The following is a 26034-nucleotide window of genomic DNA, read 5'->3' as shown; positions in this document are numbered from 1 at the left end:
CGAAACTGACTTGTCATGTTAATCACAAAGGCAAGTATTATCAAAATCAATTTGAAGTGACCTATGAGTAGACCCCTATGAACGGGCTTTTTTTTAATTTGATGTCATGAGGGAAAGTTTGGCATGTGAACCAGGTAGCATGCTGCAAACCCATCATTTGCTAACCAATATGGGCCGCTGCAATCGTGAATGAGACGTACATCGGTTGACGAAAGTTAGGGAAAGCGCCGTATAATACAGGTTTTTATCAGCTGCTACTACATGCCTCATCTTTAGTCAACATTTTACCTTCAACTGCAGGAAATTTGTCAGGGTTAGTGACAGAACAATAATTATTCACTTAAACTCATTCAATATGGGTGACATTGATGAAAATATAGATGAAGTGAAAAGCATTATTCATGCCATCAAGAATAAAATCATTTTGAGGGTCAAAATGTTAGACTTGAGGTTAAATAATACCGTTTGACAGGCAATCTATGAATTTTCAGTAATTCTATTTTTGTTTCAACTATTTTTGATTTTGCTTACGACACTGCAAACAAGTATGACCATATGTTCACATATTACCAATGTCTCTTTGCCTGTCAGTATGTTTGCAGAATGGTGCAGCTGTTCGCTCTTTTCTTTCCCTTGCTAATCCCTTTTCAGTCATAACTCCCTTTACAATGGTATTTTGTTTTGTCCCTATAAAATGTGCCGTTCCTTTATACTTGGTCTTTGTTCCCGAGGGATGTTATGAATCGCTTGCAACATACACTGCTTTCACAATCATACACTAAAAATGGAAGAAAATTTAATATTATATATCGGCCAATTTTGTTACTTTAATCGTACATGATAGATACTGTTTGATTTGCCCTCCATTAATACGATTGTTAAGCATCAGTCCGGTGCATATAGTTCAGGCATTGGCAACTCTTCATTTTTCTTGTAATAACAGTTCAGTTTTGGTTATTTGGTTTAACGGGACGTATAACCACTGAGTACTAGTCTTAACGCAACCGTTAGGGCTGACGACCGCATCCGTGTCTCAAGTCACACGATAAAATGCAGGAAATTAATGCGATTTACAATACCACCACTATGTGATAAAAAGATTTCCAAATGATTTGGGGAGACGTTCTAATCGCGCGAAAGAAGAAGGTATGATTTGAGAACTAGAGAAAAAAGGCCTGTAGATTGTGCCAAGTCTGTACCGGAAGTTAAAGAAGTTAACATCACAATGTCTGGTATTTGTTGTCTAGGGACTGTCACAGGGAAAATGAAAGCGTGTTGAAGAAGACCCTTTTCAAGTGCACGATTTGCATAATCACATCTGATTCGACCAAGTTTTATGCATCAGGCGGACGAAACCTACCGGCCATGTTATGACATATCGGAAAAAATAATTTCTGTCGTCATTTTATATGTAGATAAAATCGGCTTAGTTGATTGTTAACGAATTTAAACAGTACAAAATTAATGTACAGCCTTATTTCACTTTTAATATAAATTCAATCATCCGAGCAAAGTTCCGCATGAATTTGCACAACCGACTTAATCATCAGTTTTCAGCATTCAGTCTGTAAAATTTGCAAGGTGTTATGTTTAATGCGGTTTTTAAGCGGTTCTGATGCATAAAGGAGCATGCTGCTGTTATCTGTAAAAATATACCCAGACGTCATTAGAATTCACATTTTCATGTTTAAATTCCCATCATGCTCTTTCAGGTGAGCGTATTTCAAATGAAACGGCTTTATACGCTTCAAAACCTTTGATGGATTCACGTGAAATGTTACCTGTTATCGCTGATGATCCAATTCATGTTTGCAATACTATGATGGATGCCTTTTTGATACCGTATGTCATCCACCATTCTCCCCAGTGGTCACACCGTTAGTCGTATGGTTGGCGAGAGTTTCCGTCTGCGCGATCAAACACGAGTGCCAAATGCGCGATAAACAGCATGGGATTAGAAGTACCGTTTAATGACTAACATTACAAATCACAAAGAAGATGGAACAAAGCATATGCAAAAGTGAAAATGCAGCTGTTAAGGTCAGATTATAAAACTGGAATATTTTTGGACCAAAAATAACCGAACGACCCCTTTTTTATCCGAGTCTCAATACGTTACGATATGCTCAAAATTTACAAAACGTGAATCGATTACGTCAAATTATCCATTCTATTTGATTTACTTTTACCTTTTTTTTCAAGGTATTTTACCGTGTCTTATACTCCCTTACAAATGGTGTTACAACGTTCATTCATTCACTTTGATATCAATTCTGCATAAAGGTCAATCAATGATCAGATTCAGAATTATGAACAATGTACGATCGCGAGACGGATGTGAGGAATCAAACAAGAAATTATTCTGGTGTTTATGGTGTTGGCCACTGATATGAACATTGGCCATAAATACGTCATTACTATGGAAGGACACTAATAATAAGATGATATAACTGTACCTAAATAACCACTAAACAGATTGTATATAGTAGGCATCTTTACGAACACAACCGCAGACGGTACAGGGAAGCAGGCAGACTAGGACTTGATTCAAGAGAAGGGACAACAGCTGGAAGGATGTAACATCTTTGTACAAGAAATAAACGGGGTTAACTTTGAGTTTCTTCACTGTTTCTGTATCCCGACATCCTCTCGCTAGCTATTCCCCGAAAAGAGATAATTGTGAACAGTAGTACATGGTAGAGAATCCGGGTATACTTAGCAAGCTGTAGTTAAAAACGTTTACACCGAGCGGAAGAACGTGCAGCACGGTTGATGCAGCCCATGACGAAGGCAGACATGTGGTTCAATGCATGGCAGCAAGTCCTTTAGTGAACTACCAACGAAATTATGGGCTATCAGATGGGTACCATACAAATCAAACTGCACGACGACACAAAGATCTGGCAACCAACCACAATGGCGACGACATCTCGCTAGGAATTGCCCGAAGGCACCAGGTGAGCAGTAATAACGGCAAGTTATTACTAATTAGTTATTTTAACAAAATATTAATTTCATAAAATCTTTTAATCGTTCAAATGTCTACCATAGCGATAAAGAATTATTTCTTTCTGTAAAATTAATTTACTAAATTATCGAAGGCCGACTCAATTTCATTGAATATGTCAAACATGTTTTCCAGATACTTTGCCACATTTGGATAATTAATTATAAACTTGTCCTTTCAAAAACGTGGGATAAAATATTGGCGTCGGGGCGACATTTAATGACGAGCTCCAAAGAAAATGTCGAAAAATGATAAATAATTATTGAAAGTGTTAGACCCACTTCTGAAAAGGCAGCTAATCTATCCGCTGGTCATTAAAGCCTGTTTTGCTAACTGACAATAGCTCTACGGCGCAACTCTTATCGTCACGGTGTTAAATTACTAACCTACAAAGAATGTAGATACGCGAAATCATTACACTCCACCTGGACCTTTATGCGCAGCCAATTTGGAAATTTTATCGCATTTCTGTGTTCATAAAGGCGTAAAAATAGGGAATGAGGACAGATGTTGGCATGTCGCAAGAACTGCGTACATTATTTTCTGATGGAATATAGAAAATGTAGATCTTTGTGTATTTTATTAGCCGTTATATTGTGTAATATTGGACGTTGGTGACTTTCACATACTTAATTATTCAAATGCATATTAGGAAAACATACTCAGTACAAAATAATCTGGCGCTGAATCATCGACTATGTGGGCATGTAGAGCCAAAATTACCCTAGGCTGCAAGGTCATTATCAAACGAGGTTACACCCGTGTGACCCTGTTATGGTCGCACACAAAGATAGCACGTGCTGACGATTGAGAAGCCAAGTTTATAAAATATGATACTGTCACCATGGGAGCTTTGTAAATGGAGAGTGTGTGTTACCACGGGCACATGCAGTGTGCAACGCAAACATTTTGCCTTGCCAGCGATAGCCTAGGCTTACCTCGTCAGCGATGAACGTTCACTGTTCACATCAAACGCGGTGTGGCTTGACGAATCCTTATCAAATTCGACTCTTCCCACATTTAAACCTCCGACTCGAGATCCAGCACGCTTCTCATCGGCAGAATCACGGAGTTTCGTTGAATCAGAGCAAAGGGACCGGGAGAGATAGATAGTTCAGCCGTCGACATGTCGCGGATTCGAAATAGACAACAGCCGAACATCCAATAGCGTGAACGGCACGGGAGATTTATTATAATATCTGTTCGTCCTTGGAGTCAAGCTGTCTACATGCATATCGACAGTTTCTGTGGAAATAGTCGTCATGTGAGAAAGTAGCCTACGACACACTGGACCTCATTTCTATTGGTTTTGTTTACTTTTGCTCTGCATTTATATTCACGACAAACGGCAGGCACTGCAGCAGATATGCATTGCGACATGTTCAAATTGATTATTGCGTAAATTTTGAATAATTTGCTTCACATTAAGGAACACCCGCGGCAAAAAGTGAAAAACCCCAAACAAACTGAGATGAATGCGAGATTCAAGCGGTATAAATGTCGCCAGGTTAATTAACAATGATTCCCTAGAGGAAGCCAGAATCTGTTATGGAATAAGTGTGGATTAAAATTATATAGAAATGTATTAAACATGTGGTGGGCCTTATGACACGCATTCCAAAACGTTGAATTTCGATATCTTCTCGGCATAATAGATCTAGATTGTTCACTGTGAGCCGATCCATTTGTGTCACTGAAATGCATTATGACTTCTTTCGCTGAAGACCATAAGCGAGTCGTGCAATTAGCGCTACCCTGATTAAATCTTAATTGTTTGTTTTGCTGGCTTCATTACCATGGCGCTAATTATTGTCAGTATCGTGATGTGCATGGACATTATTCCGCCAAGGTCAAAAACAATGATGATGTTAGCTTTAAAACGCAAAGGTCAGCAACCTATGACCCTTACAAATATAACCTGGAACTCCGGCTATCAATCAGAGTTTATCATCCCCTGTTCTCCGCGGTGAGAACTTTCAGGGCTGTCGTCGATGCCGTCGCAAATGTTGTTTATGATCTAAGATGGCTGCTTGTGGCATCAACGCAATAAAATATGTATCTGACACATCCACTGTGGTTGTTACTCACTGTATATTTTATGCGACCGTGTATCCCTGATAGTGTTTTCAAGCTACTTTTACCGTATAAATAGAAAGGCAAAAGGGATTTTTGACACTTTTTATAAATACCTGCCACTCTAAAATATACTGGCAGCGCGGTCGGACATGCACTGGAGCAAACGCTTGTTCGTTCTACAGCATAATGTCCCAGTTTAAGGTTTTCTTCCACGTAGAAAAATAACAGTGAAAATCGCTTGAACTGGCTGATCTATGGCTTCTTATATCTGTATATGTGTTTGCATGAAACCTGTGTTTGTTGAACGTGTACATTATAATCCTTCTGGCATATTTGTAATACCGTTTTAAACCTCGAAGTTCCGAGCCCCGCTATAGCATAGCTGCATAACTTCCAGCGGTGTATCTCGGACCGGCTGGACAGTAGTCAGTCTGGAAGCCCCGCAGGAAATCCTGCTACAAGTATATTAGTTGGGAAAACGAGATAGCTGACAGCAGTGGGCTTCATCTTTGAAATTATTGAGATAATTACTACTCTATATCTAATTACCTTGCATAGCCGGAAAAATAATTATTAAATAAATCAGATTGGAAAATTCAAGGGAATGTCTACAGGCAATTCAAAATAGATTATGTTTGGATGTAGAGAGACTTGCCTTGATATATACGGAAACGTATAATGCATGGAAGCGGAAGCAGCGTTTTATTTGCCCGGATGATGATCCCCTCAGCTGCCGGAAGAGGTCATCATACAACGCGAATACGACTATGCCTTCTCGTTCAACAATTTTTATGCAAGCACTGTAGCCAAAATACGATCATATCGTTCGATCAAGCATGAGCAAATATACTGTTATTGCGATTTGATGTTGACGTTGCTGACGTATAATTTTAAATTTTAAAGATCCGTTAGCGATGATATGCCTTAAGGGTTCATTTCTTTTCCATAACTAGATGTATGTCTCGCTTGTCATCGCTCTGACTGTGCAGAAATAATCAAGGAAAGCAAACTTAGGTACTGGCTGGGTTTGTAAAGGTTACGTTACCGTCTGCGCACGATGAGGGCGTTTCAATCTTTTCACCTACAGCTCACAGTCATGCAAAAGCCATACGGTAAGTTGGGTAACAATATTTCATCACGTTCACACAGTTTGCACATCACTACTTGTTTTTCCGTTCATTTATCGTATTAAAATACGAAAAAACATCCAGAATCTTACCCTACCCATCGCATTTAGCGCAAATAATTGACTCCCCTCTGTGAAAGACTGCCATTTTTTTCATCTCAAAACATTTTATAATTTTTCTTCGTAGAAACATAAAATCAAATTCTATACGAAAACAGAAACAACATACAAAATGGACGCCGTAAGTCAACAGAATGTAGCAACTAAGCTTTTACATATTGACAAACACACAAAGCAAGGTATCCCATAGTTATGACTATTTCGTTAAGATTGAAAAAAGTATTATGCAAAGTATAGTTGTCATTGAACTAGAAAATTCTGGCAGTGCAAATTTAATGTTTAAGAAACACATTCAGGCAGAGAGACTTGATGTAACTCATGCAAAAATAGAATGCATCAAGATGGTATGATAACCTTACGATCTTAAAATTTCTGAAGAATCCCCCATTGAGTTACAGCGTAGTGTCGTAAAACGGTTTTCATATGTTTAATGTCACAGTCATTTAAACATGATTTGGAATTCCTACTTAGATCCCGCCGTTAAATATTAATACTTTTCCAAGTTGTTATTTGGCTTGACCTTTGATCGGTGATCGGTGAATGTTTGTGTCGGTACTCCACTCTTCATGATGACTTTCGATAGTTCGACCGGAATGGGTTTACGTCGAAAAAAATTAGGGCAAAGCACGCAACATCACCGCGCTTCGGTACCCTCCTACCTGTCAAATTATGACCTCTCAGTCTCTGAACTCCTATTTATAGACTTAATTCCTCTCTGTGTATGGAGTTATGTATTGCACTGTGGTCTAACTATGGCTAAAAACTCACATTGCATACAATCATCTTGGTCGTAGATCCATGCTCTCTCATGATCATTTGTCATTGCTACTCCAGAAAGTCACGCACGGCAGTCAAAATCCCGTGATCAAATGTATCCACAAACCGAAGAATGTTTAATTCAAATAGTACACCAGACAAGACTCCATCTTTAAATCCGGTAGCAACAATTCAAAAAACATTCACCAACATCATGGTCAGTGAGAACACATCGGACAGCTTCCCCAGAATTCCGACTGGCATTCCTTTTAAAATCCGTGTGATTCGCAAGAATGAAGCTGCTCACATCACAACAGATATAGGCATTACTTCCCAAGTTTAAGCTGGTCCCTTCGGCGCAGGTGATATTCCTCGGGGAAACATTACACACAGGCTCTTCATTCTTAAGAATAATTAGTCGAAGAATAAGTGGGTGGTGGGTTTCTCGACTGGTGAAACAGAATGAAAGCGGCAGACAAGCAAGGATCAATAACAATCGCGGCAGAGAAAGCTTTGTCCTCCGAGAACACACACAGCCGGCTGGATAGCTCGTGAACAGAAAGCGTGACTACAATATTATTCCCGTCTTCGGTAATTCCAAATAAAAGGTGAACATTCTGCGATCGCGAAGTTGGTGTCCAGCCGGAGAAAAATACTACCAGCAGCGTCGGTGAAATGATTTATCTTAATGCTGCATCCTCCCTTCACAACAGCCTTGCAGGTTTCGGCTGAAGTGCGAAGAATAAAAATAAAGACGATCTTGAATGCCTGAGTAAACTTGTGCTGTCTTGAACCTTCGAATAGCGTCGATATACAAAATGAAGAACTATACATGTCAATTAGGAATGGCGTTGGACAATCTTCTCTCCGTCTGATTATTTGCATATATTATCTACAAAATCAAAATTATGCCTCTTTCAGTTTTCTATTAGTAGAGTTGCGATTCTCATATCGTATGTTTATACAGATATATTTTAAAGGGGAAGACGAGTTAATTATTGCCGCAGCAGGGTCTCTGTTATACAGTCGTTTCTCGATCGACAACTTCCTCGCTCATACTGTCACTGTCATCGCTGTACGCATCCTGTGTCCTTTTACTCCTTACGTGATTTTGTCTAAAAGAATTAATGTTTCTGCTTATGTCTTCCAAGCTGTATAAACTTCCCCTCGTGTTGCGTGACGTCGCCGAAGGTGGCAAGGGACCATTCCTGTCGTAGTGAAAATGGAATGCTTTGTTATACAACATAGGAAAATGAAGCCGTATTACACATTTTTCACCCAATTCATAAAACAGACACGTTAATTAATAAACTGTTCTGTTTCATAATCAGTTCCCGAAGATTAGAGTGTGAATGTGCCAAAGTGACAACAGTAAACTGAAGTGCTATAAATATCAATTAAGTCAAAAATAAAAGAAATCACTCAACTAATGTCTTATTTCACAAGCATACATCACCTGAAATTTTGACCCCAGGCACAGAGAAGAAAAATTCCTGTATGTGATGATATGCATGTATGTATGTATGTATGTATGTATGTATGTATGTATGTATGTATGTATGTATGTATGTATGTATGTATGTATGTATGTATGTATGTATGTATGTATGTATGTATGTATGTATGTATGTATGTATGTGTGTGTGTATGTATCTTTCTATCTATCTATCTATCTATCTATCTATCTATCTATCTATCTATCTATCTATCTAGCTCTCTATCCATCTATCTATCTATCTATACGTGCTTTTTTAACCCCTTGGGGAAAAGACTGCTATGGACATATACGTATTATTAAGTATGCAAAGGATTCACACTAGACAATTTCAGTTCGCGCGGCGTGGCACTAGTTCTTAGAAATTCTGATTAAAATTCTTGTTTATGACAGAACAGATTTGGATTTTTAACAGAAATCAGGAAATTCCTGCGGTATGTATGACGTGTATTACAGGAAGCTCGTTAATCAGCCTTTTGTATTTACATTAAGCCCTCAAGAGGCATGACGCTGTCACAAAACAGCTGTCATTAGCTGAATGTAAGATTTCCGGATGAAAACTAATGAATTTTGAATTTGTTACATCTTCTGTGTGTTCATGGATCACCTCCTCAGGGATGTTGTTGCATTCATACAGTAATTTTAAAATGCTTCGCATCGGACACGGCTATGTGCATTGAACACGAGTTAACACGCTTTTCAAACTCTCCCATGGCAAGGTGGAGAGTCGACGATTGCATTTTAAAATAATCATGGTGAGGCGCGATCATTTGGAATGTGAAGTGACTGCCGGAAAATAACGAAATAAGCATTTAATTTTTTGCAACGCTGAAATGTGTTTACTTCTGGAAAATCTCGCATACAATGAACCTGTTTTGGTGCCTAACACCGCCAGAGTTATAAATAATCCCAGATGTTCAATAGAAGAGCTATTTGGAACCCTTCTGCCTGATTTGCATTCTGAATCAAACTCCATGCTTCGCGGGTATATGGTTTTTTCCAGCATTGCCGATATGTAATCGTCAGATAACTTTAATCACCCAGGCATAAATATTAAGGCGAAATGCGTTCCTTTGCATCAGTGTGTATTTGTTTCACGCTTGTGATTTTGATTCTGACATTATTCTATTGATAATGTGATATAATTACGTATGCATTGTATTTTCGGTGGACTGTGACCTTGCAGTTGTCATTGAGACGAAATACATCACACAGCACGTCGCGACCTCCATGTCTACTTATGTGTCAATTTTGAAAATTGAGATGGGAATACTCACGAGTGCCAGTTGAGCAAATCCTCCAGCTGGTGTACTCTGTTCAAGGCATCTTCCAGCTCGTCGTGGAGTTTCATGCAGTTCCTGTTGCCGCACGTCGAGTGTAAGCTGTGATGTTTGTACATTCTGTCTGCCATTGCCTTGAAAGTAGGACACAAGTGTTATGTTATCGTGTACTTGACGGTAATCAAGAATATATATATATATATATATATATATATATATATAATATATAATATATATATATATATATACACACACACATATATATATATTATACATTTATTATTTATTTATTTATTGATTGATTGATTGATTGATTCATTCATTCATTGATTGATTGATTCATTCATTCATTTATTAACGCAAATCACAAACTACATGCAGTACAAAAATTTGTTACTTTGTATTTGAAGTAATTTGTGCTATTATTTATAACGCTTTGCTGTTAGCATCAGCACTTTAACCATCTGTTTGCACACACACACACACACACACACATATATATATATATATATATATATATATATATAATATAACTGAATTTATCGTGTATATATCATATAAATAGATGGATATATAAATACATGCATGTGTATCTACAGCAGCAGCTTATCGATTCATATTTATATTTCTTTAGTTGTTACATTTAAAAATAAATACCACTTGATGTAGTGTTTGCGAAACATTATGTTGTATGGCGACTAGAAACCAATAAATCCTAGACGTTTTTTTCCCCTGAAATTGGATAGGTTGTGTATATCATGATTGTGCACTGGGCTTCGATCTTATCTCACTACCTAGAGATAAAGGATGACATACTTGCGCCACTAGGGAGACCAGCTCCCTCTTCTTCACTCGCTTCCTAAACCTTTCCCTGAGGCGTTTGTAGAAAAAATGCTCGACAAAGAAGACTACGACGGCAACGAGACAGCCTCCAAGCAGCAGGAGAAAGACGCCAGAGGAATGCTCCAGTCCCAAGGGAAGGCGCTGGTTTTCACGCTTGTCGTTGCATACGTTTGTCATCCATTTGTCCGCTATGGTTTGAAGATATCCTGCAAAGGATCAGTTGATTATAAGATTTCAAGCACATGGACGAAATTGGAAAAGAGGTTTCTCCTTTCCATATATGGTAATGACTTTATCACTGTGAAGACAATGTATAACAGTTCAGAAAAGTATATACTATGCAAATTAACTTTTTTACACACAACTTCATATGTATATGCCTCGATGTATATCTTATAATGACATGTATGTATATGTTATGTATATGATATGTGTTTTGATATGTGTTTTGATTTATCTCTCGCACACACACATATATATATATATATATATATATATATATATATATATATATATATATATATATATATATATATATATATATATATATACATACATATATGTGCATCAATGTAAATTGTTTTATTTTCTTATTCCACAACAAAAACACAATCTTTCATTTATAATTTATTATAATTCGGTGATGGATTTTCATCAAGTCCTAACAGGCAATCTTAGTTTATCAAATTCGTGAGTATATATTATAGTCTTTAAAAATTTTGTATTTGCTTTATTTTCGTTTCCAGAAATGATCTCATATTCACAGCGCTATTCTTGTCACGGAAACGTGATGTCAGAACACTGCATTATCGTACCACCATCAGTGTGCATAAATTGTCAGGATGTCGTGTTCTTTATCTCAGTATACATGTATATACAGGATATACTCAACATGGATGATAAATCATTAACGCTATGTCTTGATACTTCGAAGCCCAAATTTCGCCTTGAAAATCAATAATTTGCAGAGACTAAACGTTATACTTATGCATTCACAGGCCGTCATATGCAAAATAGTGACGACAGCACTGTAACATTCATTGTTTTCGTTCGACTGGAAAAACGTTAATAAGGCCTAGTTTTAACTTAAACTACCGATTTAATAATGCGCCGCACTGTGCAAGAAACGATTAGGGGACACAAATGCAATACTTAATTTCGTACGTTCTTGAGTATATTGAACCTAAAACTCATCGTAGCCTGTGACCTTTGTGTTAATATTATTGAATTTTCTGTACATTTTATATATGATCGTGATGATGTCAAACAAAAAGGCCTATAAGTATAACTCTTGGCGCGAATATCTGACTATCTATTTTATTATTTCATTGGAATCTGGGTACATCATAATGTCAAAGGATGTGAGGGTTAGGAATAGTTGTTTGTGGAATTGCATATTATCTGTAATATATTGATCGTTTTTATCAGTTTACGTAAATCACTATGATTAAAATTCTCAAGATACTAAAAATGGAAACGCGGAAATTCGAAACACAATTTGGAGCTGCGTATCTTGCTTGCGATCAACCATGGGTTTTCATTCAGACTCGGAGTATTCCTAACATATTTTATCCGTAGCTTGTGTCGTGTTGGTCGATGAACGATCGCAAGGGTACAATAGGTCATGTTTTGACGTTGAGACAAGTAGTAGTGAAAGCGCAGGAAAATTGATGAGGTGTATACTTATTGTATACTTATTGCCTGGCTAAGGTTGGGGAATAACTTACTAGTACTCTAATTACCGGTCGATATTATACAAAAGTTGTTATCTTCATTGACCCTGACCTTAGTATTTTTTATCAGAGGGACGTTCGCAGGAAATAGCACTACTGAAGTTCAATTATTTTCATTATTATTTTTAGATTTCGTGTGAGATTGCTTATAAGAACTCGGTGCAGGTATGGAACTGATTTCGATCGGATTATCGAAACAACTTGAAGTATGTCCAGTAGCTCTCATCGGCAGGTTTGACTTTGCGCTCAGATATCACATTCGTCATCATTTCTGCCTATAAATTTTATCGGTATTCTTGTTTACGATTGAAGATATATTTGGCACACAACCTATTTATATTAGACGAACATATGTTAGAGTTGTCTTTTGAGCTATGATACCAAGTCTTGTCTACGAAACAGCGCATAAATTGTTTAAAGGGACAAAGTCGGCCATCTTTTGATGAATTTTGTTTGATGCAAGATACTACTTATATTGTTTGACATGTTGAAAGATACTGAATGGTGACCATGCATATATTGGACTCCGGTTTTAGACAAATTAAATGAAAACATGGCGGAAATGAATTAATGGTCATGACCATTAATTCATTTTCGCGAGGTCAAATATATGCATGGTCACCCGTTCATTCAGTATCTTTCAACATGTCAAGCAATATAAATAGTACTCGTATCAAACAAAATTCATGAAAAATGGACGACTTTGTCCCTTTAATATCATCAACACCTGTTGAAAGCGGACGAGCACTTATCACAGTATAGGCAAATGTGATCACATCGAAATTTTACTGGAGAATTCATCCATGACCGTGGTCTCAATTTACAGCTATCAAGTTTGCACTCTGAAAACCATGCGTCCATAGCGACAAGATACTGATCTGTATCCATGCCAACTTGTATGCAGGTGCACATTGCGAGCCCTTCGGTGAACGAATAAGGTAAATCTTAAAAAAAACATGGAACTATATTTTGAATTTACCAGACAGAAGACCAACCTGTATCAATATATTTTAAAATTTGTTGATTGATTGGTTCTCTCCAGTGGGACCCTTTCGTCATGGCTATGACGTAACCGGAGTGGGCAACTGTTTCGCCCACCACTCGCAAATCACAATCCTTGTCTTTGGCCGCTTGGTGGCGCAACATAGCAGCTCCGTAAATGAACGCATCAAGCTCCCTACAGATGAAAACAGAGCACAGCGAAGGACACAAATATGAATAACGCATTTCTGTAACGCAATATTGTCAGTCAATCATTTTATAACCGCAGGGGAGATAATTAGGTCTCGTTCGTAGTCGTCGGAGACATGATATTTCCAGTGCTTGTCAGTGAATTTCCATATCAAAGTCTAAAGTAATTCGTCATTTTCAGTCAAACACACCGTTTATCACATCAAGAAGAGTACTTGACATAATGCGATCGCATTATAGGGAATATCAGATATTCCTCATCTATCAGAATTTGATACTTGACCTGAATTTAAAAGAAAATAAGAAGAAGATAAGAAGAGTGTTGGTTTGCTTTTTGAAAAAAACTCGCTGAGTCGTGATGCTCATCGGTTAAAAGCGTGGGCTGTTAACTTGCAAAACTTTAAGAAAGTGAAAGGAAATGCTTTTACGCCATTTATGCAATGCCAACAACTAGCATCTGACCGAGAGTACACTCACAGATATGTACTTGTAACCGTTTTACCCTAAATTATTTCTTTCAGTTGTACTATGGCTAAATACATCCGTGCCTACCACAGGATGCCTGTTTTCCTTTTACCTATTTTGAGGGGGGGAGGGGTTAACGTCAATGTTAAACATAATTTACGTGAAAGAATATTACGCGTGTATCTGTTCGATGCAGTGTGACACGTTATCATGGTGTTGGTGATATTGATAATGACCAAGATGATGATGATAATGATGACACAACGCAAACTAATTTTATGAGCCCAAATGATTGCATCGGTGGGTTTCAAATCCTGTATCATTGTGTTCATACGGCCTACTAGTCGCTAAGATTCACTCAGATAAGTCATGAAACTGTTCAACTAAAATGCATTGTAAATCAAAATGTATTCGATCAAAATGTATTTGCAAATTTGAATTCAATTAGCGACACGATAAATAACCTATACACACGTATAATGTGTAATACTGTGTTATGTAAAAATTTCAATCGACATTGTTTTCTTTCATGACAAATATTGAATGCAACATATGGTATGTAAAGTGTCGGTATTTAATTATGCATGGCCATACAGCAAGTAGACGGAGGAGGGGAGGGAAGGAGGGGAACAGATAGACACAGTGGTAGGAATACAAGGGTAGAAAGAAGTGTGGAGGAGGAGAAATGCATACTCTCAATGAAACAATGCAAGTGTGAATTACTCAAACAAGGGTGCAAACGATATCATTTTGACATCCATTGTATGAGGGCGCTATTGCACATAATATACCGACTGAACTAGTCTCTGTATTACTGTATTACTTCCTTTGTAAAATATACAGTTTGGAATATTCGAAATTCGGTTACTCTTGATGGGATTAAAGTTTCCCTTCAATCTTATGTCATGCAATTGAAATGTTATCTCTCCTCATGGATGAATACATTATATTTCACTTATAAGATGATGAACAAAACTGAGTATTTTATCACAAAGTTTTCAAGCTTTGTAAGACTTGAAGGAGAAGAATGCATCCTGAATGCATTCATATGATGATCTTTGCAATTAAGCAGCTAATTATTTGGGTTTTTTGTCTTCAGACAAGACGCATTGTAATTTTAATGCATTCACAGTTATGTAGATTTGTTTTATTTGTGACTATGTGGAAATAAATTTATCTTTTTCAAAAAAAAAAAAAAAGAACTAGTCTCTGACCAACAAACGATGAATTTGAGCTGCAGCTTTCCTTTACCAATGCATTGTTTCCCTTTTGAAGTCATGGGGGGGCGTGAATCTTATTGTAAATGACACTTTTTAGGGGTTCGGGATAATGATATCAAACTCGAATACTTACCCGCTTTTAAGAGCCTTCAACGCTTCGCTCGACGAATTTTTATTGTACTGCTGCATGTAATCGAACATCTTTCTGTTTGTGCGATAAATGTAAGACTCTATCATCGTTGAACCCACCGTGGCGTATTTTAGGGAAGGGCTCGATGAATATGGATTTTGTATCTGTAATGTAATTAAAACGTTCATATTATATACTATGGAAGCAAGCCACGTGTGTTACGCTACGTTAAAAGTTGTACCGATGATATCATCACCACAAATAATCGAAGAATTTGATTCAAACATGAAGAAGTAAATGTCTTGCGACATGAAACAACCTTAACCAAAGAAAATAACTTGATGTAATATACGTATATATATCGTGCGTAACTGTATCTATCTACCTACCTAGCTAGCTCCATGTACCTACCTACTACCTACCTAGTAGACCTATTTATCTATCTATCTATCTATCTATCTATCTATCTATCTATCTATCTATCTATCTATCTATCTATCTATCTATCTATCTATCTATCTATCTATCTATCTATCTATCTATCTATCTATCTGTCTGTCTGTCTGTCTATCTATCTATCTATCTATCTATCTATCTATCTATCTATCTATCTATCTATCTATATAACGCCCCTCATTTCATTGGTATCATACTCAACGTTTCACCGTCATAGTTTGCCCTATATTCATGCTACAGAAACTTTGCAAACCTTTCTAATATCGCCCCATGCCGATTTTGTTCGAAACTGCCACAAAGTTCCTCAATAACGTGTATGCCACAGGAAACTATCCTAACAAAATTATGCTTTAAAAAGTATTTGTGAAACAACCACTACTTTATTTGCCTATAGTGTACTCAATATATACATTTGCTTATATGCATTTTTCTTTCCCTTGGGAAAATGTAAATGTATGACATCATGGCAACATTGAAGATTAAGCCAACAAAACCGGGATGCCGTATAACGTTCTGAAAATAACCACTGTTCTTTCGAATTTTAATTAGACGTATACGTAGTGACTTACAGAAGGTCGTCGTAAATTAAGAGCATTAACGAGAACAACAGTGGCTATAGCGCAGAATTACGGTAGAATGCGCCTTTGGCACAGATATTCGGGTTCTAAAAGTTTTACAATTTATTCTTTTTTTGGATTTATTTTAAAGCTCTGGGAAAATTTTTTCACCCTCTTAGTTTTTCAAAAATCGAAAATTTATCTTTCTGCAAAAAGTTAACATTGGGATGGTGGCCATTTTGAATTTCAAATATCGGAAAAATTCAGGTACTTTGTTTCTCTAGAATCAAACTTAGCACGGTGACCCTTGAACTTTACTCTTGATTTTGTAAGAGAATGGTGGAAAGTTTCATAGGGAAAGTTTGAGCAAAAGTTTAAATCTTTTCATTTTCGAGGCGCATACTAACTTTATAACAAATTACAGTATAAAATTTCATTCTGCGCAGATGACTAGTGCCCTTACCTTTTCGTCGAGAATTCCTGTAATTTTATCGTGTGTCTTTTCTTGAATAAGGTGAGCTACCAAGTTGGCAGTGTACATTGCTATGAAGATCAAACAGAAACAACCCCACATGTTGGTCATGAACTTGGCGGTGTAACCTTTCGGCGGCTTGAGTGGAACCGTGTTGTTGAAGAGTAACGCCCACACAATCCAGAAGGAACTGCCTAACGTGAACCGTGAAGCTGTGCATAAAATGAGAATACGAAGAGGTATGTTAGATTAAGCAATAGATGTCATCTTCTAAAAGAATGTATTTCACTTTTTCATTCGTGAAATTGGATGGGATCCACGGTCAGGAGGTAATTTTCCGGCATAATATTTTAATGTGTCGTCTGTCCTTGAATCTCACCAGTTTTACAGAACTATTTGAAATTCAACTGAAAGCTGAGGCTGTAGGTAAACGGGAGCACAATGTGATGATGATAACCTGCTTTAAGTCATAAATTCAAATGCACTATTATGACCAGTTTGGTCACGTGACATGAAGGAAAATGTTTGCAACATGTTGCAAATCGACTGCAAGGTCCGACTTTGCTTGTTACGATTACGGTGACTGACTCGTGGATGCAAAATCTCTTTACTATTGTAACGAGAATAATCATTAAATTGGAACAAATGTTCTCTGTCATTACTCACGTCGAGGTTCCCAGATGTTTCTGTCGTAGCCTCCTGGACTCAAACACTCAAACATGAATATCACGATTGCCACCAAATTGACTGTGAAGAGTGTCAGAAACAACCAGACTGTGTAATTAAATGGTGCTGCAAGAGAGAGTGAGAGAAGAAAAGATTAAGTTTTGATCTAAAATTTCGATGTGTTTAATGTCAAGGTGCAGAATAGTATAAACATATGATTGAATGAGATTACCTGTACCTTAAGTTTCAATAATTTTTGGGATAGTCATACCTTCCGATGTTTGACACGTAAGTAACGGGCACCAACCAGGGCTTCTCACCCTGGGTACAGGTATACCATTGACAGTTCAAAGTACCAAGAACAAATCCCATAATTTTCCGTGAAATTTGGAGGGGTCAAACACCTGAGTCAAAATTCTGCATTTAAAAAACAAATGACAGTTTAAAGTGTTTCCTTGGGGATGTATAAGGGTCAAAAATAGACGTCAAGAGTCTTCATTTTATAAGCATTGCCTATGTCAAACGTCTAAAAGTCTACATGCGGCAAAAATGGGGTCAAAGGTAAATACGTGTATAGCCTTCAAGTTCCTGTCGCGATGCCCCGGGGAAGGGGAACCCCATCTGTTTCACTCTTAAAAGCACTACGTGATCATCAGACTAATTATTCAAAAACAGGTTGCGTGTGTTTCCTCTTGAAACTATCGAAGACTATCGATTGGATCCCTTCCTACCTAAAAACGCGTCTGACGGTACTTGACCTTCGCCCTTTTTCACCATCACGCTTATTCCCGTCTCCATGAACGCCACGGAAAGGTCGACGACTTCTGCGCGCGCTTTGGTAGCTTGCATAGATGCGATTGCGGCGTCCGCCCGGCCTTCTAGTATATCCCCTATCATGCCGTTCCATCGGCCATTTTTGTCCATTTTGCCGAAGTACCCGTCCTCGACGACGTGCAGTTGAAAATGGAAGTCAAGGTCCTTCGAAAGCTGCGTCAGAATATCAATGCAAACACCGACACAACATTCGTAGTAATACTCCCTGTGAACGAAGTAAAGTAGAGTTACGATTAACTGCACATAGCTACTTGAAAATTTGTGATTTTTTTTCGCAGATCGGCAGAATTTCTGTATGAAAAGTTTTCTAATGTAGAAAATTATACAGAAGTGCTTGAGAAACAAACGACAATATCTCGAGGAAATATTGAATTTGTCATTTCAATAAATTCATGGATATTGCTTTTAAGTGTCCACAAATTCGGCTACAATTAATGCACAGTTATGTTCATGTTGTCGAATCTGGAAAAGAAATGGAAACAGACTAGCTTCAGGTTATAATAAAACAAAGTGCGTTGTCACTGAGAGTCTACACTTGAGGGCGCTCTTTTTCCAAACTGTAGCTGGACCGGTAAATACCGAGATGTCATTATCAGAAAACCAAGGAAGCTTTAAAAACAGAAAAGAACGTCGAAAAATGTTCGCGCTCTCTCTTCCTCCCTCCCTCCCTCCCCCCCCCCCTCTCTCTCTCTCTCTCTCTCTCTCTCTCTCTCTCTCTCTCTCTCTCTCTCTCTCTCTCTCTCTCTCTCTCTCTCTCTCTCTCTCTCTCTCATTCTCTCTCTCTCTCTCTGATATGAATTTATCAGTTTTTGTTTCGCTGTCCTTTGAAGAAGAGAAAGTGAAATAGGTTCTATATTGCACTGCGAACATTTCTCCATTAATCCGGACAATCCATTTTCCCATGACAATGTAATTCAGTAATCCCAAAAGTTTATCTCGTAAATAGAACCTTTTAGTCAAGATTCTTATCCTGAAAAACAACCCATCTTCATTTATCATTTAGCTATTAAGTTCATAAATATTCCTTGAGAGTAACTAACACTTGTCGAATTTTTACGATACGACAAGTTAACCAAGACTGATTTTCTCACTTTTATGGGAGACAGTCGACTTGTCGCGCCGTGAAAATATTAAGAAGTTACTCAATTAAGACTTTTCCTCCAAGAAGAATTTTCATGAGCTTTGCTGCCTAACAGCTGAATTTTAAAAGACATCTCCGACGCCGTTATTTCTTGGAGTTTTGTGATTCAGGATATTTTCATGACGACAATCTGTAGGAGTAAAACTGCGCATGCGTGCTGACAGCGGCACGTTAAACTTGGAAAGAGGGGTCAGCGGGTCGAAGTCTTCAAAACAGTTTGCGCTTTGACTGGACTTTCCGGTTAATTCAATTGAGTTTTTTAATCGATTCAATCAGTCACATTTTATACACCCTCCGGCTAAGATCAACCTCGGCGGCCTCGTGACGTGCCAATCTGTGTTCGTCGATAATGAAATAATAACGTTTCCAATTATTGTAACCCGCGTGTTTAAAGAGTCGAGTCAAGTTCGAGAAAAAAATCCCGTTGTCATGACATGCCTTGCAGGAGGCTATTCATTAATTTGCCGCTATGCGTGCCAACGGCGCAGTTTTCCCCGTCTCAGCTGAATTTCGCTCCGAGTGTTTCGACGTTAGTGCACGATCAAGGACTCATCCATGATCCTGCTTGGTTGGTGGGTTGGTTGTTGGTTAGTATACCAGCCGTATTTCTTGCCCCCACTGAACATGTCGCAGATGTTGAAAAGTGAAATTAGATTTGAAAACAGTATTACGGGGACATAAGTAAATAAGTCTTCCCAATCAAATTTCCGCTCCTCTTAGGGAACGAGCACAATTAACGGAGGGGGGGGGGCTAGAAGAGAAAATATGTGGTACATATATTTTTACAGGCCCCCCTAACACCAGCAAAAATTTTAATGCCCCCCCCCCCATCACCGGCAACAAAATTTTTGTGGCCCCCTCCCCAAAAAAGAAAGATTACATAGGTACAAAGTTGTACACATATATATAATCCTTATAACTTTTAATATATGCTTTAGTGAAAACAACATTCTTGCATTCTTGAAATAAATAATAAACAAATAAATATACAAATTATAAACAAACAAAATAACATATGTTCAAGCTTTACTACTTGTAACACCTACAGCTACTTTTCAGTATTGTGTTGTGCTATTTTAATCTCAAAGAATGATGAAATTACCAAATACCTTATAAACAATCTACAAGTTCATTCAGTGCTGTTATAGTTGTTATAGTTGAAGCATTGATTTAAACATGAATTATTTTTAATGATGACAGTGTTCACTGCACATCTCCAAGTTAGTCTAACAAGCTCAATATTGTGCATTTCATCATACTCTGAGTAAAATAAGAACTTCAAGTGAAACACCCATGGTATATAGAATGAATGCATTGTCTTTTTAATTTCCAAAGTATGATACAGCAAAGAGTAAGAATTTTAGGACAATTTTGTCACTGAGAAGACTGAACTGAACTGCATAATTATTTTTGAGTCTGTTTGCTGGTATGCATGTTTAGCATTTCATATACCGGTATGTCTATGCTTTACTTCAACTGAATATCTGTATGATGTTTTCAGATGTTGGGGAAAAATGTATACATGACCATTGTGATTTCAATGCACTTTCCACAACCCAGTGTCTGCCTCTCTATGACTACCCAAGATATTCGATGTTACTCCACTGTAATGACAGTCTGCCATTGGAATAGTCCTTCATGGGCTAACTGTAAAAGACTCACTGCCCATTAATGCCATTTTTTTCTCCTTTTTTTCAGTATTTTTTCCTGTGTGTCCACTACGTATTCTAGTTCTTCCTATAGCATTATGAAATATTCAGTTTCAACCTAGCCTCTGTATCACTACCAACCATCATGAGGGAAAATGCCAAGAGGGTTTGACCGGTTAAGAAGGGCTTGACTACGCAGTTTCTGCGTAGTGAAGCTTCATTACGTATTCATGGTGACCCTGGCCAGCTGTCAATAACTTTGGGGGCTTTTGTCTTTTGGCCTGCTTTGCATATGCGTCGTTGGACACGACCTGCCAATCACCCAGGTAGTCAATTAAACTATTAATTGACTGTTTACCGACCCAATTAACACTATCCAGCAGTATCAGTCATATTTTAATCGCGTGGCCCGGGTGGGCACAACTCAGGAACGCATGTATTTCTATGTGTACGTTTCACTTGTGGTGTTGTTTGTACCATCGTGCGTTTGAAGTCCCTGTTTCACCTACAGCATTACCTTCAAGGTGACAGGCTTACTATTAATGTTCAGTATCATTGCACCGAGTTCTGCCCACGGTGAAAACACCTGTTTTGCCTACTAATTACTGCTCGTCGCTGCCCGTCCTGAATGTAGCCTATCTATAGCTACAGTAATCACATAAATCATTTATCAGTTTTGATATATACTCCTAAATTGTAAGTTTGATCAAATCGAGACCACATTCAAGGGCTATGCAGACTGTCCATGTACGCACACACAGTGACAAGAAGGCGGCAAACACCTACTCACCAAGCACATCGAATCGGCGAAAAGAAGCATAAAAAAGCTAGGCTCATCGCCAAAACAAAACGCGCCAAGCGCTAACAAAAACCCATACCAAGCGGCCCTTTTCAGGGCACCAAATACTCCAAAAGAGAACTACCAAAAAATATTATAAAATGACATAGAACACACAAACACTTCAAAGAAATAACAAAAATCGTACACATAACAAACAACTGTAACACAACATTAAATACAAAATAAACGATCACAGTAACGTAACAGAAAACATGGCCGTGGAAATAAATCAGCTATTTCTAAAGAAAAGCCGACAACAACATGAAATTCAACAACAACCTATCATCGCTCAAACTATGAAACTCCGAAAAATAGTACTAGGCAAAAGCCTTAAAATTCATTCGGACACCAACAAAACCAAACAGAATAAAACCCCCTCAGGATTTCAACAAATAAAGTCGTATAATGTGACTACGCTACATCGTGAGACACAAACAATCGCAACACCAATTCAAAGAAAAGTCAAATTGGACTCCACGAACAACAAAAAAAAAACAAAAAACTTGAAAGCTATCTGAAGCTTCTAAACTCGCACTTCTAGAGATACCCTTTCAAACAAGGAAACAAAACATGTCGCGTGCCAAAAGAATCGCGATAAACCAGCTTGCAAACAATGGACAAATTTTGGGAAAATAACCCTTCGACAAGGGTCGGTTTTTCGTTATTGTCAACACAAACGATTACGTACTCGAATGCGAAAGGCAATTACGTAACACTCAGTATTATACACAACAAGCCAGAACAAACAGTAAACAAAGTAAACGAACTATTAATTAAAATGTACGAGAACAAGCACATCAACCAGGATACTCGTAAGTATCTTGATCCAATAAACATAAAATCCGTACCCGCAGTGGTACTTATTGCCTAAAAATCACAAACCTCCGCAAAAATCTAAAAGACACACCAGTCAAAACAAAATTTACCGAAGTAAAGAAATATAGAACAAACAAACCGAACCACCAAACGGACTCACAACGTGACCAAAATTAAATATACTTGCCTCGCTAATCGGAAAGCAAGACCACTAAAATGCATTAAAATAAATTTTACAAACACAAACTAAGGAAAGAATCTACACTGCGACTGATGAGAAACCACACTCGGGTTTCGAAACGCAAGCGTCAAAGGGCGACTCTATCAACTTTTGTAACAACATAGGTCCGGCTGCGTCTCGCCATAAGCTTTCCCCACACAAACAAAAACATTACCGTACACACTAATCCAAACTTCTCTACAAATATCCAAAGCGAAACAAACATTTCCGTTAACACAAACAATCGGATAAGAATGTAGGAACACATTTTCGAAACGAATCAAACACAAACTCGACACAAAAACATTTAGGATAGTTAGGTGGGGAGCCTGTTTCACATTTTTTACATCTCGCTATACTGTCTATGATTCTAAAAATAAAGTAATCTGCCACTTTTTCTGTATACGCGGTTTGGCAAAACTCATCTCTTCAATCGAAAGTCGGGCGATTTCATGGTTCTTTGGGGCACTTAAGTGTACGTCGAGCTTAAGGAATGTGGTTACATTCGCGATGTTTTATTCGAAAATTATTTATTTCTTCAAGGGCAAATGCACATAATTTATGCTGTTGGAAATACTGGCCGCTCATAAACAAGACAATAAACTCAATATATGTGCATCTTTACTTTTATTGTCAAAGTACCACCGACACCCACAAAAAACAAAATGGTTCAGTCCAGGTATTTGCAACTCTGCCATCCGACTGGTCAACAGGAAATCAACCATAGGTGTCTTTTGGCACGCGTATACGCCAGTCACCTAGGCGACGGTAATCTGCACCACTTATCACCATCGGGAAGGTACTCCTCCCCATATACCATGGCGATCCCACGCTCAAGGCACTGCGTCATTCGACCAAGCATTGTTATTGTAATTTCCTGCATAAAATTAACAGCGAGGTCAACCGGTCAAAATGTCTTGGCATTTTCTGGCATGTTATTATCGTAGACAAATGAAGTCAATTTTTAATAATAATATTGCTCATTTTACACATAACAACTGTATTGTGAGGTTTAAGACTTGGTATTTCATCATGCTACAAGAAGTTTAACAAGGAACTCAAGCTTCAACAAGGAACAAAAATGCTGAAAAATATTCTCTGTCTGTCATGGTGTAAAAAATTTTGGTGGCCCACCCCTTACCTTCCCTGGAATTTTCATGGCCCACCCCAAGAACACTCATTTTTTTCGTGCCCCCCTCATTTCCTCTTCCGGCCCCCCTGCCGATAATTGTTTGGTAAAGATTCGATGCCTTAGAAATTTATTTTCCCGTCATCCTCCAAGGCCGAGACGCGGCTAGGAGAACGTTTGGTTTTTATATGCTTTTTGATGATAGGGTGTCTTATCTGTTCCATCAAAATGCTCGTTTGTCGTTCGCAGAAATAAATGATTCTAGTAAATTTTACGACAAATTCTGAATGTCCTTGTCTTCTCGAACCTCTCTCTTATTTTTTGTATAACTCGTGCATGCTTGCTACACCGTCACGAAGCGTAATGATGACGTCAAGCTTCCAGATTAGAAAAACAAAGCGTGTAATTCTGGATATTCATGACACAACTACGCAGTATCATCGATAACATTTTATGATTTGACAGTATTGCATGCATTCTCAACAGCAAAACATGGTAAAATGTTCAGCTTAATGATAGAAAAGGATTTCAGGTTGGCATGACAAATCATTTCAATCAAGTTCACTGGCCTTCCACTTTATCATCATCACCGAGTCGCGGTCAAAGTAAATGTGAACATTGGCAGTTGGAGTGTATGAGAGTACATGTTACTTCAAAGTAGGTTTTCTTGCCTGATGTCGTAATTGTTTATACGAGATTCAGTAGACTGTTCAGAGTAAAAGACGCTGATCCGAATGAAAATAAGATAGTGTTGAATAAATCCACTGGACAGACTGTTTTTTATCCGTGTGTCCCTTTCGCATGCTCTAAACGTTATCGGAGAGGTTTACGGTACATGTCCACTAGCACTGGAAGGGATATTCAGAAGCAAGTGTTGCTGATTGATGCAGGGAAGTAATGTTACTTCATTTTGACGCGCTTTTCTCACTCTGTCCTTGAAGAAGCTATGAACATGACAAGAAATCAGTACACTGATCTCCTGATAGGTATTGCCATTGTCATAACCAACAAAATATTCATAAACAGAGGTATTCTGGCTTTCAATGACAAGGAGTATACTAGTCTGATTCACAGAATGCATCGTTTAGCAATATTTTACATGAAAAACGAAACAAGGGCGAAATTGCTGGTTTTTCACACATGACAAACTTAAAATTTGTATTTCCACTGGTAAGCTCATGTGTCCACCACTTTGATCAAACATCAGTTTCCCAATTATTCATCTTCAATGAATTTTGTTCGGAATTGTTATTTGCAAACAGCATGTTTTTCTTTCACAAAAAATGTCAAACTTTGAGTAGAATTTTTTTCTTTCATAAAAGGGTCGATCTTTTACTGGTACATACCAGGGAAAAAATACAAGGATTTCGGGTTATGCGAGACAACGGTGATGAAATGATCTTTTGCGTTCCAGTTGATTTGCATGTGGTGTATGAAAACGATATCACACGCTTCAAGGCGGTCATCGTAAGTGTAACGCAACAACATTCGCGTATACATTGTGGATGATGTAAGGCGTAGGATGTGTTGCAAGAAATCTAAATCCTCGGGTAAGTATCAGTCGTGGCACAAAGAGCACGCGTTGGGCGATCTGCTGATACTTTTAAAAATGATCAATTCAGTTGTAATCTAATGTGCAATATAGGTTAAGGGTTGTGATGATAACAATTTCTATGCATTCGTAAATTAACTAGGTGAACCAGTCACCCCGTCATAGGTCATGACGTCAAATCTGAAATCTCATGGCGCCCTCATATTTCCTACTTTAATAACACGTCATTTTGAACCCATCATGACCGGATCTCATTATC

General features: G+C 37.9%; 2 protein-coding genes across 5 annotated transcripts in view; both read right to left on the bottom strand.

Moving 5' to 3' along the window:
* The window catches only part of LOC139151162 (glutamate receptor ionotropic, NMDA 2A-like), a 109971-nt gene extending 105914 nt beyond the window's left edge, over window positions 1-4057 (bottom strand). The window contains exon 1 of the mRNA XM_070723755.1: window positions 3946-4057. The gene's annotated coding sequence lies outside the window, so the exon portion shown is untranslated. The remainder of the gene's footprint in view (window positions 1-3945) is intronic.
* A 2284-nt stretch (window positions 4058-6341) lies between these two features.
* Window positions 6342-26034, bottom strand: part of LOC139151160 (glutamate receptor ionotropic, NMDA 2A-like) — a 182297-nt gene continuing 162604 nt past the window's right edge. For all 4 annotated transcript variants that reach the window (XM_070723751.1, XM_070723753.1, XM_070723752.1 and 1 more), the window contains exons 5-12: window positions 18325-18632; window positions 17594-17719; window positions 16919-17139; window positions 15446-15606; window positions 13432-13613; window positions 10677-10909; window positions 9858-9994; window positions 6342-8293 (exon numbers count right to left, since the gene is read on the bottom strand). In XM_070723751.1, coding sequence (XP_070579852.1) covers window positions 8104-8293; window positions 9858-9994; window positions 10677-10909; window positions 13432-13613; window positions 15446-15606; window positions 16919-17139; window positions 17594-17719; window positions 18325-18632 — 1558 coding nt within the window. In that variant the 3' untranslated portion in view covers window positions 6342-8103. The remainder of the gene's footprint in view (window positions 8294-9857; window positions 9995-10676; window positions 10910-13431; window positions 13614-15445; window positions 15607-16918; window positions 17140-17593; window positions 17720-18324; window positions 18633-26034) is intronic.

The sequence above is a fragment of the Ptychodera flava genome, chromosome 15, assembly GCF_041260155.1.
Source record: "Ptychodera flava strain L36383 chromosome 15, AS_Pfla_20210202, whole genome shotgun sequence".
Lineage (NCBI taxonomy): Eukaryota > Metazoa > Hemichordata > Enteropneusta > Ptychoderidae > Ptychodera > Ptychodera flava.
This window is presented reverse-complemented; position numbering and strand designations above follow the sequence as displayed.